This window comes from Berghia stephanieae, chromosome 8, assembly GCF_034508935.2.
Source record: "Berghia stephanieae isolate SIO BIC M18660-M18661 chromosome 8, UCSD_Bste_1.3, whole genome shotgun sequence".
NCBI lineage: Eukaryota > Metazoa > Mollusca > Gastropoda > Nudibranchia > Aeolidiidae > Berghia > Berghia stephanieae.
This window is the reverse complement of record NC_088367.1, coordinates 50443257-50459195: the sequence shown is the minus strand read 5'-3', so window position 1 is coordinate 50459195 and position 15939 is coordinate 50443257. Positions and strand designations below refer to the sequence as shown.

General features: G+C 33.9%; 1 protein-coding gene across 3 annotated transcripts in view; it reads right to left on the bottom strand.

The window, feature by feature from the left end:
* LOC144978820 (uncharacterized) overlaps positions 1-15939 on the bottom strand; it is a 92394-nt gene that overhangs the window by 516 nt on the left and 75939 nt on the right. The window contains exons 17-18 of one of the 3 annotated variants that reach the window (XM_078925359.1): positions 14972-15072; positions 9931-10010 (exon numbers count right to left, since the gene is read on the bottom strand). In XM_078925359.1, the coding sequence (XP_078781485.1) occupies positions 9963-10010; positions 14972-15072 (149 nt within the window). In that variant the 3' untranslated portion in view covers positions 9931-9962. Of the gene's footprint in view, positions 1-9922; positions 10011-14971; positions 15073-15939 lie in introns of those variants that run through there. The other 2 variants (XM_078925358.1, XM_078925357.1) reach the window with 2 other exon arrangements.

The window sequence follows — 15939 nt, the reverse complement described above, 5'->3', positions numbered from 1 at the left end:
CATTAATTTTATTTTATTTTATTAACATCTACCAACCAAATTCATGGTGGCTATTATTCATTGTCTAATAAAATGCTTTGAAGTTCCAGGAATAATAATAATAATAAAAATAATAATAATAATAATAATAATAATAATAATAATAATAATAATAATAATAATAATAATAATAATAATAATAATAATAATAATAAAAAAATGAAAATAATTCCAAAGAACAGTCTTTGCTTGGGAGGAGGGGGTTATAATAATAGGTAAGGAAACATTTATTTTTTTAAAAATGGGAATGGATTTTTAAATAAACCCCAACAAAACAAAACATAAATTTAAGTAATGAGGTTCGAATTATCAAGTTCTAAGTCAACTATATTAATCGTAACTATTATTAAAACAACTTTTAAATCTCAAAAATGAACAGTTTTATAATATAATGGTGAAGGAGATTCATATCAGAAATGTAAAATTATCAGGAGTATAAACTGAACTGGAATTGCAGAAGAATGCAGGATAAAATCACGGACTGATGGCAGCTAATGCAATAGGTAATAGGGTAAAGCATATATTATTTGGCGTGGGTACATGAGTGTCAGAGAATAGTTACAGCTATTTTGAAGTGAAAAAGAAGGAAAAGAGATACTCTAAAAAGGAATATATATATATATATATATATATATGTATATGTATATATATATGTATATTATATATATATATATATATATATAATAGATGAGAGAGAAGAGAAGGAAAGAAAGAGAGAGAGAGAGAGAGAGAGAGAGAGAGAGAGAGAGAGAGAGAGAGAGAGAGAGAGAGAGAGAGTAATAGCTAGACAGGGATACCAATAAGTAAAATAATTTTTTAAATTCTTATTTTATGTTTTATTATAAAGACCACATCTATCTATGGTCGGTGGAAACCCCCTGAAGTCTCGATTTTCACGATCGGCGGTTCAAAAGTCTGAAGTCTACTTATGTGCTTTGCGCACCACGTTTTATTTAATTTTGGGCCGACCAGGATCAATCGGGACTTCAGAGGTTTGATCCGCCGACCGTCGATGGATACATGAAAATATTTCATGCAAATGGGTATCATCCTTAAATCATGGAAAAGGTTACATGTCCAGTTAGCTTCCCCTTATCTGCTGCCTTTAAACAACCCATATTTTCATCTTTAACAAATATCCACTAATCATTACCAACCAAAAGCCAACCGGAAGATTTGAAAAAGCTGATTTCCCGGCTTTAGCCAGAAAAGGGGTAGTTTCTATAAGTGAAGAAAAGTATAATGTCATATTGTCCCTCAAATTTTAATTTTAAAATCAGTTTTAGAATTCTGCTGGCTCACACTACCGACATAATAATACCGTTTTGAAACAGTAGGTCATATTATTTATGATTGTTAGGAAATGAGATGAAACATTGTTAGATAACAGTCGCTACTATACCACACATTTTATTACAATAATATAATGGTCTTGTACTATGCCCTTGGCCAAACGCATTCGTTTAATATTGTAACCCACTTCCTGAATAGGACAATAGGATTGTGAAAAGAATTTGAGACAAAAGTACTCTCAAAATAATTCAACAATATTCCACATTTCTCACTAATTATGTCCCCTTGTTGTGCCCAAATCCAGAGGACACACCAAAATGTTGACCTAAATTTTAATTAGAATGGCTCGTTGATTTATAAAGGTGAACGAAAACACAAATCTTTAGATGACTCCGCAAACTTTTAAGAACATGATTGAAAATCAGTTATCTCCATAATAGGGACATAGACAGCGAGAAACACATTCTCCTAATAAAGATGTTATTTTCATAGGTTACTTTACACGTGTTATGTTCTGTAAATTGAAGCAATGAGAAATGAGTTGTTTTTTTTTTAAAGCAATAATGTAGAGACGAAGTTAAATATTGAATAAGAAATTATAAAGATCATTTAGGAGAGAGTTTAAATTCTTGGCTATTGGAAACGCCAATTCATTTCACAATGCTTTAGTCCCGAATATAATAATATTATAAGGTTCTGTATTACATAAGATAGAGTAATCAAGACGAAAAAAAATATATGGTATGATTAATGCGGAAACGGACAATTAAAAAAATAAACTGAAATAGAAAAGAAAACTGAATAGGAGATGAAAATCGGTCAGTTTACTTTGAAGAGTGAGTCAATTTACGTAAAAAATAAGAGCTTTATATAGCGCAATATCCACTAAATGTGCTAAAAGCGCTATACAGGGGGTCCCTGGTCAACAGCAATATTTAACATGTAGGACGGAACAAAATGTTGAAGAGGCAATTTAGAAAAAAGTGTGGATCGGGCACTTGTATCAGTAATGATGAGAAAAATAGGGTATGAAGAAGTGCCAGATGAAAACAGAGAATAAAAAGTCACAGGGTCAGTGCCAAAAAAATATCGCTATCCTCTCTCTCTCTCTCTCTCTCTCTCTCTCTCTCTCTCTCTCTCCCGGTGTAGCACGCCAGAATGACTCTCTCGCCAAAAAGACTCTTAGAGTTAGATTGGCGTACACTCTAGAGTTTACCTGGCGTGAGCCCCGCCCACGCCAATCTACTCTCTCCACGCCAAAAGCACTCTACAAAGGGAAATAACTCGCACCTGAAAAATTCACGTAACCTCGGGTACGCCAATTTAACTCTAGTCTTTTTTTTTTGGTAGAGTCATTCTCGCGTGGTATCCGGCCAGGCGGAATTCAATTGGATTCTGAGTTTGGCATTGACCCCGTGACTAATTATTCTCCGACTTCTCTGTTTTCATCAGACACTTCTCCATACCCTGTTTTGCTCAAGAGGCATTTTACTGTTTTAAAATATTTTAGACATGGAGGAATGTTATTGCTTTTAAAACGTTTTAGACATAGAAATAAAAAAAGGAAATGAGAATCAACTGGGTTACTCTGAGCAATTATTTTTTGGTACGTAAAGGGGGGTAACCAGTTTATCACAACTGGGTTACTTTGAGCAATTATATTATGGCACGTTAAGGGGGGTAGCCAGTTTATCACAACTGGGTTACTTCTAGAAATTATATTATGGCAAGTTAAGGGGGGTAGCCAGTTTATCACAACTGGGTTACTCCTAGAAATTATATTATGGTAAGTAAAGGGGGATAACCAGTTTATCATTGATACCGGTATAACGCGTTCTAAGATTGGGAAGAGCGATATTATTATGTGTACAATAAAGAAGGTCGGTGATATGATGGGATTATTATCTAGGTTTGGGGTATAAATAAAAAGAAATATAAATGACGCTGAAATAAATGTAAGATATGGCTGGTGATTTGAGGGAAGGGGGTCAGGAGCGTGGGATGGGAGGGGGGGGGGGGGGGAATTGAAGATCATAGCATAGTTAACGGGTAACTCCTGAACATGGGATATACACGTATTTAAAATTTGTCTAGATATCTCGTCCTTCAAATATCGATCATATCCAAGGTATTCAAGTTTACGGGTCCCCACTCAAGAGCGAATGTACACTTGTAATAATAATAATAATAAATAATAATAATAATAATAATAATAATAATAATAATAATAATAATAATAATAAATAATAATAATAATAATAATATAATAATAATAATAATAATAATAATAATAATAATAATAATAATAATAATAATAATAATAATACACATTTATACAGCGCTCATTCTCGTGTAAAACACAAGCTCTGGGCACTTTACAACATAAATTATAAATTTTAAGTGAAAAAAAAATTAAATAAAAATAATTCATAGCCAAATCAAGGATTCATAAAGTCAATAAAAACAAATACAGTAAAAGTGTGTCTTGAGATTCTTTTTATATGTAGGTAAAGACTTACATTCCCTCAGACCACGTGGTAGTTCATTCCAAATCTTGGGGCGGAAACAAGCAAACGATCTTTCACCAAATTTTGTTCTTGATCTTTTTTTCCGAAATTTTCGTTTGGTCATTACATGATCTTAAAGTGTAATTTTCAAATTTTCAAATGACCACGTGATCTGTGAGATATGCCGGTACTCGTTCATACCAACGACATTAAGTCAGTGGAATAGTCTTACATCTCCAATGAAAGAAAAATACTGTTGTATGTGGAATCTTCAAAATCGGAATTTTTAGACTTAAAAGGAAGAAAAGAAGAAGAAGAAGAAGAAGAAGAAGAAGAAGAAGAAGAAGAAGAAGAAGAAGAAGAAGAAGAAGAAGAAGAAGAAGAAGAAGAAGAAGAAGAAGAAGAAGAAGAAGAAGAAGAAGAAGAAGAAGAAGAAGAAGAAGAAGAAGATCGATTTAAGTGACCCTCATCTTGGTAAAAAATCACAAACCTGGGCCTTTATTAAAACCATGCGGGGTCCGAGGTTTCAAGATTTTGCCAAGATGAAGGTCATTTCAATCGATCGATATTTGAAGGACGAGTTTTATGGCCAAATTTGTAATATTATACATGTTTTTCCAGAGCACGGCATTTAACTGGTTAAACAGCAATGATTGGAAAGCAAGCGGATCGGGAAAAGGCACAGGTGGGGATTCAATTCATTCCTATAGAAATTTTGTTAGTCATACAAATTCTATTCTGGAAAGGTATTATAAAAGTAATAATGTTAAAAGTAAAAGCTCATCTTTTGAATCATTCGTCCAAACTATTTCAAACAAGTCTATTTTGGAAAGGTATTATAAACGTAATAATGTTAAAAGCGAATCTTTTAAATCATTTGTCCAACCTATTTCAGACAATTCTATTTTGGAAAGGTGTTACAAAAGTAATAATGTTAAAAGCTCATCTTTTAAATCATTCGTCCAAACTATTTCAGACAATACTATTTTGGAAAGGTGTTACAAAAGTAATAATGTTAAAAGCGCATCTTTTAAATCATTCATCCAAACTATTTCAGACATTTAGCTAGATGACGTTTTCGTTTGCTTTTAGAAGTTTCAAAGAGCGCTTGCACGCGACACTTTTAGGAGATGGATCCCGCTGACAGAGCAATTGCACAGGACAAACAAGGACAGAAAGTTAAATGGATGAAAATACGATTCTTCTTCTTCTTCTAGTACCAAGTCTGTGCCAGACATCGGTGATCATGATACGCCATTCATCTCTCTGATCAGATAACCTCAGAAAACTAATATTACTCTTCTCTTTCTTTGTCACTCAGCTGTTCAAACTATTCAAATATGTTTTTCTTGGTCTACCTTTACTATTTTTACCTTCTATCTTTCCTGTGAGAGCAAGATGTTCAATACATTTATGTCGATTTAGGTGCCCTAAAATTGCATTTGTCTTTTTCTTATTGTACGATATTCTCGTAAATTCAAGGAACAACAAGAAGTTTAAGCCTCTCCAGGCTACGATGCAAGATCGAGGGATCGGACCCTATTCAGGATTGAAACACGACATTTGGCAACATGTTAGTAAAAGAGAAGAAAGGGCATAGTAAGAGTCATAAAATGTCAGTTTTAAAAGAAAAAAAAAAGATACGGTTTGAGGAAGAAAATTTATATATATATATATATATATATATATATATATATATATATATATATATATATATATATATATATTAGATAAAGGTCGATGAAAATCTACAAATTTCGGATTAACAATCTGGGAAAAGCTATTTCAACCATGCGGTTCAGTGATCACAGCCTGTATTAATAAGACAATATCAAATTTAAAGATTTCATTGTCTTATGAAGCATGTCACTTCTATTTCCCCGTTGAAACCATACGTGTTGGGAATTATCCTTAATTTATTAAATTGTCTTTATATCCAATTCTTATTTTAAATATCTGAATCTCCTAAACATAGTAATAAATATAAGTTCAAAACTGGGTTTGGTGCTGTCGACTAATCTGAAAATTTCGTACAAATTACGAATTTTCGGGTAAAGTTACACATCTAAATAACTATCTTAAGACTCATTAGACATTTTTTACTTAAAATTAGGCATTAGAATAAATATGTTCAAGACTTTAATGCGTTATTTAATCTAACTGAGGGCAAATATTCACCTTATTAAGTTACACATATAATTTAGTATCACCCCCCCCCCACTCTTTCAAAACGACGATTTATGCATTGACGCTAGGTGAGAACATGGGTATACTTCGTCTTTCATTTTCATAAAATTTCATTGCAAAGAGATTTTAAAAATATGCCTAGATATTAAAACACAATGTAAAAATGTTATAGTTTTTTTTCGTTTTTGAACCACATGGCTGAAACAACTGATTTGAATTATTATTATTAACATTAAGAAGGTAAAGTTTTGCTATGTTAATATTGTAATATTGTTATTGAATACTAAGTACATAATATAAGGGATTCAATCAAAAATACAGGATATTGCTGATGCGACAGACCAGTTTTTGGGCCGGATGTAGCGTAGCCCGACTATGAGGAGAATCGAATGAGCTGATTGGCCCTCTGCTGGCACATGTCCATTTCCTGTAGGTCACGTGGGGTCAGGAGGGGTTTGGCAGAGGTCACACGGATTGACCCGGCCTAGGGCAAAGCACAAGCCATTAATGATATGGATATTATTAAATAATATTGTGAGCACGTCAAGAAGATTAACACATTATTATTATGAGTATTGTAAAACAAAACAAAACAATTATTAATTAAGCTTTCAGTCACTCACAAACCCTCTTCAACTCATTAAATCAAAGGTTATGCAAAAGGTGGCAGTTCTCGATATAAAAACAGTCGTTGATAAAAGAGGAGAAAAAAAAAAAAGGAAAAAAGAGAAGCCGGAAGATGATTTTCCAGAAGATAAAAACGCATCTTTCGCGATACACTGTATGTAGCATGTCAATATTGATCAAGGAAGTGAAGGCAATGAAGTAGAAATTAAGATCTAGTTTAGGCCTATCATTTATTAATTGATTACAAAGACAAATCATGTGGACATCGTGCGGCTATGTGGTCTAGTGGTATGACACTCGCTTTCGGATCGGATGGGTTCGAGCCTCGCTCGGCGCATCGTTGAATCTTTGGAAACGGCTCTTTACTCACATTCTCTCACCGTACTCAGGTGTAAAATGAGTACCTGGCCGTTGACAGCGTTGTCTTTGTCCGAAAAATTGTAATATCGCCTGACAGGCGTCATGTCCCGTCCTACATGTTAAATGTAGCTGTTGACCAGGGACCCCTTGTAAAGCGCTTTGAGCACATTTAGTGGATATTGCGCTATATAAAAGCTCAATTTATCTCATGTTTACCAACAAATAGGACGATGACATGCAAAACACCAATCACAAGTTTATCAACCAGTTAGGTGCCGTACGTCAGGAAGACGCTTATTTTACAAAATTGGCCAGAAAACTCGTCCTTCAATTATCGATCGATTGATTTAAATATCTCTCATTTTGGCAAAAACTCTCAAATCTGTGACTTTAAATGAAGACCTCGCAAGATCCCAGGTTTGAGGGTTTTTTTTTTTTTGCCAAGATGAGGGTCACTAAAATCAATCGATATTTGAAGGACGAATTTTCTGGCCAAATGTTTAAATATGTGTTTTTCTAGAGTACGCCAGTTAACTGGTTTATGGTCATTGAAGTATTGAATTACAGCCATATGTAACGTGTTGTATTTTGTGTCTCATTGCTCGTCTTGACTGCTGATAAAGGGAAAACCCATACCGTTTGTATAAATAAACAAACTGAAGCGTAAATTCTATACCTTCATGATTGTTCGTGATATACAATAAGAATTTCTCGTAAATGTTACAAGATTAGCTATTTTATAATCTAGGGGAATCCCCAATGACGTGTACACAAAGCGTATCAAAAGTCTGAACGTCACGATATTTATAAAAAATGTGTTCACGTCACAAGGTGTTCAGCCATTTTATGATTGGCGATCCTATAACTTTAAATCTGTAGCACATTACACATAGACCTCTATAAACCAAACGAGCAAAAGTTTGATGAAAAAGAAGTGAATCTAAAATGCGAAAACAACGACAAAAAAAAAAAAAAAAACAAACATATTTTTTTCCTATTTCATATTAGTAACCGGCATAAATTATAATTGTGTAATAAATGAAATTTGTAGATGACAACCGCGCCAATTAGCATTCCTCCCCCCCCCCCCCGAAAAAAACCCCTTAATAAAAAACAAAACAAATAAACCCCCCCCCCCGAAAAAAACCCGAAAAAAAACAACAAACAAAAACCAACAACAACAAAAACAAAAAAAAAAACAAAAATAAAAAACAAAACAAAACAAACAAACAACAGCAACAAACAAGCCACTATTTGTAACCCCCACACCCCTAAACCTACCACGGTCTCTTTCTCCGATGAAAATAAAAACATTTTTAAAATTAAAAAGGCATTAAAGAAACATAGTAATATTATTTCTAAAGAAGAAGAAGACGAAAATAAAAAAAAAGAGAAATAATTGATGTGAAGAAAATGATCATTTGATGCAACAGCTGGCCTAACATATATTCTATAACACTAGCAAAATAAAAACTTAACTATTTGGGGTGAACAATTTTTTTTTAAAAATATTTTTTTTTTGGATCAGAATTGTGCTGTATTAGCTCATCTTCATGTGTAAAAAAAATAAGAAACAGAAAAAGTACTGGTAATAGTAAATGGAACTTAATGGAAAAAAAAAGGGGGGGGGGGGGCAAAAGAAAACCAACAACATGATTTTTTTAAAAACAGAAACAAAAAAAAAAAAATGATACCAAAAAGAAAACAAACACAATCAGAGACAAACTCTTAACAATATTACGTGGACGAGATCGAATCGATTCTTAATCGTATCGGAACTATCAGAATCGTATCGAAACTGAACAGTCTAGGATATTTCTATAATTTTTAGAATCGATAGAATCGCTAAGAATATCTAAAATATCGTATTTCTGATTACTCTCTTTTGGAGGCACATGGATGATTTATATTATATTCTGAGGGTGAGTTATAAAAAAATAAATAAATAAACAACAAACAAACAAGAAACAAAACAAAACAAAAAAGTCAAATATAATGCAAATCCAAATGCGGTATTAATATCAATATACACAGTACAAGAACAATCGTGGGAACTTACAATTGCCTCAGTGGCTTGATTTCTCTCATCCTAAATTCAGCTATAGCTCGTAAAAAATAAATTCAGGTTGAAACGAAGAATATTATATATATATATATATATATATATATATATATATATATATATATATATATATATATATATATTATATGTTATATATATAGTATATATATATATATATATATATATATATTATATGTTATATATATATAGTATATATATATATAATATATATATATATATATATATATATATAATATATATATATATATATATATAATTTATATAATAGTCCTATACAATTTATATATTCTAATTTCTTCTAGTTTCATATAAATTGCTATTTATATAAATTATTCTGAGCATGTCCAATTCAAAATTAAAATTGTAAACATTGTATTTATCATAGTGATACATAATTTATTTTTTTTTTTTTTCTTTCAATTTTAATGAACTTAATATTTTATACTTTTTCTGAGCATTTCGTAATTCAAAGTTATAATCTTAAACTCTTTATTTTCACATTCTACCAAATAAAATTATCTTACCGATATGAATCATCGTCATATTAATTGTGAATTATGAACATCTCACTGCAGATAACCTTTGCTAGTAATATTTGGTTATGATATAAAGAACCAAACCGTTATTACAAAATACCCCCTCATTATTATTTCATGCGTCTAGCACACCAGAAAACTCGTGAGTTTGCGTGATAAAGGGTTAAAGCTTGCTACACGAAATCACATCAGCATAGGGTTCGAGCAAATAAACAGACAAACAAACAAACAAACAAATAAAGAAACTGAAATTAAAGGAAAACCAAAAACAAACGAAATGATAGCAAGCGTTTCGTACTTTCAATACTATTATTTTATTTGGGTCAAAGGTCAAGCTCTGGGACTGTCAGAGAGAAGAATGTTGAGGAAATTCTTGTTCTGGAAAAATGTGAAATGAAATCAAACGAAAAACGAAACAAAATTTTAAAATGTTGGACAACGCAGTCATAAGAAGCTTTAAATTGTATCAATAGCGGCTCATTTAGCTACAAACTTACTAAGTTGTCATCTAATATCAAACGTCTCTTCTATGCATAACAACAAAAAAAGTAATCACAAAAAAAAAAAAATGCTGTTTAGTAAATGGCAAAAAAAAAAAACAAAAAAAAAAACAAAAACAACCCAAAATAAAAAGAAAAACAAAAAAAACAAAAACAAAACAAACATTTTTAAAAGCAGAGAATAAAAGATATAAACATAGAAGAAAAAAAAATTAAAAATTTAATCATAAAAAACAATTCTGACAAAAAAACAAAACAAAAATAAAAGCAAGCCTGCACATGTTTAATTTATCTTCAACTGATTTGTTGTTTTGAAAGCAAAACTTTCCCCAAAACATTATAGCAGAATAAATCTGAAACTTAAAATGTAGGTGTATGTGAAAAGGGTCCTTAGAAAATGCAATGACCTCATCAATATTTTGGAAAAAAAAATGACAATAAAGTTGACAAGAGATACACGAAAACAGATAATATTCTAAGCATAATAAATCAAGTTAGGGGTCCCCGTAGCTCAGTTGGTAGAGCACTCGCTTCGCACATAAAGGGGTCGAGATCGATCCCTGGTGCAGTCGGGATTTCGTTCTGACCCGATCCACCCTTTCTGTCCACCCAGCAGTGAATGGGTAGATGAGTCTGTTAGATCTAGCGTAAGCACTTTGCGATAGATTAGCGTCCTATCCCAAGGGTAGCAAGCAATTGCTATTGTCCGTTTCACGCTATGGAAACATGGATAAACTCCGGCTCCATGGGCCGTATGTCTCTGAATGACTACCGTATTAAAATACTTCTTCTTCTTCTTCTAGGTTCCATGCCTGGTCCAGGCTTCGGATACTGCATGAATTATCTCTCTCCATTCCTCCTTGTCTCTTGCTTTTTCAAACAGCTCTTGGATTGTTAGGTTGGTGAAGCCCTTCAGTTGGTCTATGAGTGTTTTTCTTTGTCTCCCCCCGGGCGCGTTTACCAGGTATTTTTCCACAACTTGCCAGGTATTCATTCTTATCTTTCCTTACTATGTGTCCGAAAAAGGATAGTTGTCGATCCACTATTAAGGGCATTAGTTTCCTTTGTTGGTATGTTTGTTTTAGCACTTCTTCGTTCGTTTTGTGTGCAGTATACGATATTCTCTGCATCCTTCTCAAGCACCACATTTCAAAAGCTTCAATGTTCTTTTGTGTTTCTGCATTTGTAGTCCAGCTTTCGCATCCGTATAACAAGATTGGCCACACGTAGCACTTCAAGACTCGGAATCTAATCCCGAACGACATCTGTTTGTTTTTCAAAATGTTTCCCAGGTCCATGAAGGCCTGTTTGGCTTGAGTTATTCTTGCTCGTATGTCTCGGTTACATCTTCCATCTGTTGTCACTATTGAACCTAGGTATTTAAAACTTTCTACGTTGGTAAGTTGCTCGCCGTGAATCGTTATATTGCAGGTGTTGTTGTTTTCGGGGTTTTTCTGTATTACCATGCATTCCGTTTTGGTGATATTCACTTCCATTCCCTTGGCTTCACTATCTACTACCACTTTGTCAACAATCTTTTGAAGTTGGATTTCTGATGTTGCAATGAGTACCGTATCGTCTGCGTATCTTATATTATTTATGTTGTGACCTCCTACTTTTATTCCCTCCATATTATTTATGCCCCTCATGATTGTTTCTTGGTATAGATTAAACAGATCTGGTGAGGCAACACACCCTTGACGGACTCCTTTCTTAATAGGAATGGAATTTCCTGTAGAGTTTCCGATTTTGATAGATGCCTGCTGGGTGTAGTATAATGTTTGCATGAGTCTGAGGTCTTTCTCATCAGCGCCAATGGAGTGCAGTTGTTTTAGTATTTCTTCGTGGCGTACTCTATCAAAAGCTTTTTTGTAGTCGACAAAACAGAGGTATAGTGGGGTCTGAACCTGTATAGCTCTTTCACTTAAAACACGGAGGAGGTATATTGCGTTCCTTGTCCCTCTGTCAGGTTGGAATCCATATTGTTCTTCTGCGATTTCGGGTTAATCTTATTCCTTAGCCTGTTGATAATTATACGCAACAGTATTTTGTTGATGTGGCTTATTAAACTTATAGTTCTAAAATTTTCGCATCTGACTGCACCTGCTTTCTTTGGTATTGCTATGAAAATAGAGTTACAGAGATCTTCTGGAATTTTCCCAGTATTGTATATATTGTTGAATAATATGTGAAGTTCATCAATTGCTAGATCTCCTAGGCTTTTTAATACCTCTACAGATATTTCATCAGGGCCTGTTGCTTTACCATCCCTCATTCGTTCCATGGCATGTTCAATTTCACTTTTGGTGATGTTTGGTCCGCTTAATGGTTCTTTGAATTTCAGTGGTGGTTCATTTCTATTTGGATCATTGTACAGTTCGCCTATGTATTCTACCCATCGGCTTTCTATATGTTGTTCTTCAAATAGCAGTTCCCCTTGTTTGTTTTGGATACAACTTCCTGCTGCTTTGCTTTTCCTTTTCCCTGATAGTTCTTTTATTCTTTGGTGAGCTTGTTGGGGGTTGGGTTTGTATTCTCTTTCGATTTCGCAGCATTTCCAGTCTAGATAGTTCTCGTGTGCCTCGATGCATTTGGATTTAATGTGGTTGTTCAATGTTTGGTATTCTGCAGACCCTCTGTTGCATTTTCGTCTTTCTTCAAATAGGTTTAGAATTTCATTTGTCATCCATTCCTTTTTGCTGTTTATTTGAGCTATTGGTAAATGCTTTTCTGCAGTTGCTTTGACACACTTTTGGAATATATCAAATTGTTTTTCACATTTTTCGTTATCAGGTTCACTTTGGCTTTGTATCATGAGTGCATTTTCAAATTCTTCTCTCATTTTTGTTTGTATGCCATTGTCTTTGCATAACCTGTAATCCCTCTTTATTCTACCAGTTGTTCTCTGAATAGCTTTAAACTTTATCCTTACTGTACAAACAACTGGGACATGGTCACTGTCTACATCGGCGCCTGGATAGGTTTTGCAATTTAATATGCCATTTCTGAATCTTGATGATACTGCTATAAAGTCTATCTGGTTCCTTGCTCTGTCCCCTGGTGATTGCCATGTCCAGGTTCTTCTTGGGTGTTGTTGAAACCAGGTGTTTGAAATCATTAATTTATTTGTTCTACACCAATCTGCCCAGATGTTTCCTCGTTCATTTCTGTCTCCGAGTCCATGTGGTCCGATTATGTCACCATCTCTGCCTCTGCCAATCTTAGCATTTAGGTCCCCCATTACCATAAGGACTTCTTGTGATTTACACATTCGTTTTGCTTTGTCTAGTGAATGGTAAAACTCTGTCATATCTGCATCTGTCGCCTCTTCTGTTGGTGCATAAACTTGAATAATATTGGTGTCAACTACAGGTCCTCTTAGCTTAACCAGCAAAACTCTGTCTGAGATTGCTACGTGCCCTTTGTAAAATTTGGTTGATTTTTGGTCTAAGATCATCCCTACTCCTTTTTGGAAAGAGGTTCCACCACTCCATATGATCTTATATGTAGTGTTGTTTTCTTGTTTTGACATGGTTCCCTGCTCTTTCCATCTCATCTCTGCCAGGCCAAGAATATTTATTTGGAGCCGTTTCATTTCTTTTAGAATGTTGTTTAGTTTTCCTTTTTGGGCACAGGTCCTGACATTCCATGTCCCAATTTTGGTTTTGTCACATTTGTTAAATTTATTTCGCCTAGTAATTGGCTGACGGTTCGGTGTGACCTGACGAACATCACGCTCCCAACCGAGCGTATTAAAATAATTGGGTCTAAATAGGTAAAATAGATTTTTTTTAAAAATATCATAAACGAATAAAAAAGAAAATAAAGAAGAAAAATCCCAAAATTAATCACCATTAGAAGCAACTGAAAATCGAAAATAATTCAAAATGTTTGAAGAAAAAAAAGTGCTCTGAATATAAATAACCTCCATGCGCCTCTAAAGAAAAAAAAAAGGAATTCTGAACAATTTATGAAAAACAAAACTCCAAAAACTAATCCAGATTTACGATGAAACGAAACGAAATGTTTGAAAAAGAGTGGTTTGTCAGTAAAAGCTTTAGAAAGTATGAATATCCTCATTTTAAGGAAATCACGTGATGTGCAAGTCTAGTTTGTGCTCACTTAAGAAACAAAAAAATTTTTTTTTTCTTTTTTTTTTATTTTAACAAAGGAGTGTCGACCCCAAATGAAATTTGTCTTTTTATTCGATGCAATGATAACGATGAAGGCACAATTAGGTTTGACCCCAGCACACAAGGTTATAGTTTGAATGAACGACAAAAAACACCCCCCCCCCCAAAAAAAAAACAACAAAAAACAAACAAAAAACAAAACAAAAAAAAACAACAAAATCCAAAAACACAACAAAAAAAAAAAAACCCAACAAAATAACCCCCCCCTCCCCCAAGAAAATAAAAAAAACAAAGCATAAACACAACAACAACAACAACAACAACAACAACAACAACAACAACAAAAAAGAAGCCAAACACGAATGGAATGAAAGGGAGATAATCGCCATTAATCACTTCAATCAAAAATAACAGTTATGCCCCTTTGCCATGTCCGATTAGTAGGGAAACATCAATATATGTCGTTCAAATAATAATAATAATAATAATAATAATAATAATAATAATAATAATAATAATAATAATAATACGATGGTGAAATTGTTCCTTGCCTCTCGGATCTCTCATAAACGTACTCGAACTAAAGGTTACCATTTGGTCACCAATCGAGGGAGGGAACAATGCAGCAGATGCATTCTCTCAATATAATTGCATCAACATAATGAAACCATAACAAATGATATCAATATTTAAGAAAATAACTCACAGATCGATTGGCGACGTTCGTCCTGATGGTGCCTTGGTTGGTCATCTTCCTCAGCGGAGCACTGCCTACCCTCTGGGCTGGAGCTCCGGCGTACGGTTGGCCTAAGTGGACAGAATAACAAAAAACAAATACTTGCATTACATAACAGACGCACAATCCAAAATCCAAAGTCCTCTTTAACCCTCTCCTTACCACCTACAGCAAAATCGTCACATTTGTTACGACACAATATACATGTCTTCTTATTCAAATTTATTTTGTACATCACAAACTTTGAAAAATGATCTTCGTTTAATTAATAAGAACATACAGTTTGTTTGTAGAGAGCTTATTTGAGTTTTTAAAAATCCATTTTTTTTTCTGCTGGGTAAGTCTGCCAGTTTGGGAAAATACTGAAAAGCATCGGTAGGGAGAGAGTTGAGGCCTGTCAGGGGCTGGCAACGATTCCATTTGATAGCCTTATTTCCAAACAAAAGAAAACAGCACTTATACCAGGTCCTACAGTCACGAGTTAAAGCTCATCTCACTCGTTTTTTCCAAGCACCAACCGAATATATATTGGACTGGAACCCTCAGGGCAAAAGATCAAGGGGAAGGCCAAGAGGACCATGGAGAAGAATTAAAGAAGCTGATATACAGACAAGTGATAAGACATGGAATGAGATAAAAAAAAAGTTAGCTGAGGATAGAGAAGGATGGAAATTGTTTGTCTGTGGCCTAATGATGATGATGATGATGATGATGATGATGATGATGATGATGATGAGAATATGAAATCCTCTGCCCGAAAATATATTTTAAAAAGTTTATGTCCAAATCGAATTTGACAGAGAAATCGATAGAATCAAAAGGAAGGCTTAGGCACATCCATTTGTTCTCAACACCCTCACAGTCGGGGGTCTCCGTAGCTCAGTTGGTAGAACACTCGCTTCACACTCAAAGGGACCAAGATCGATCCCGATTTTTTA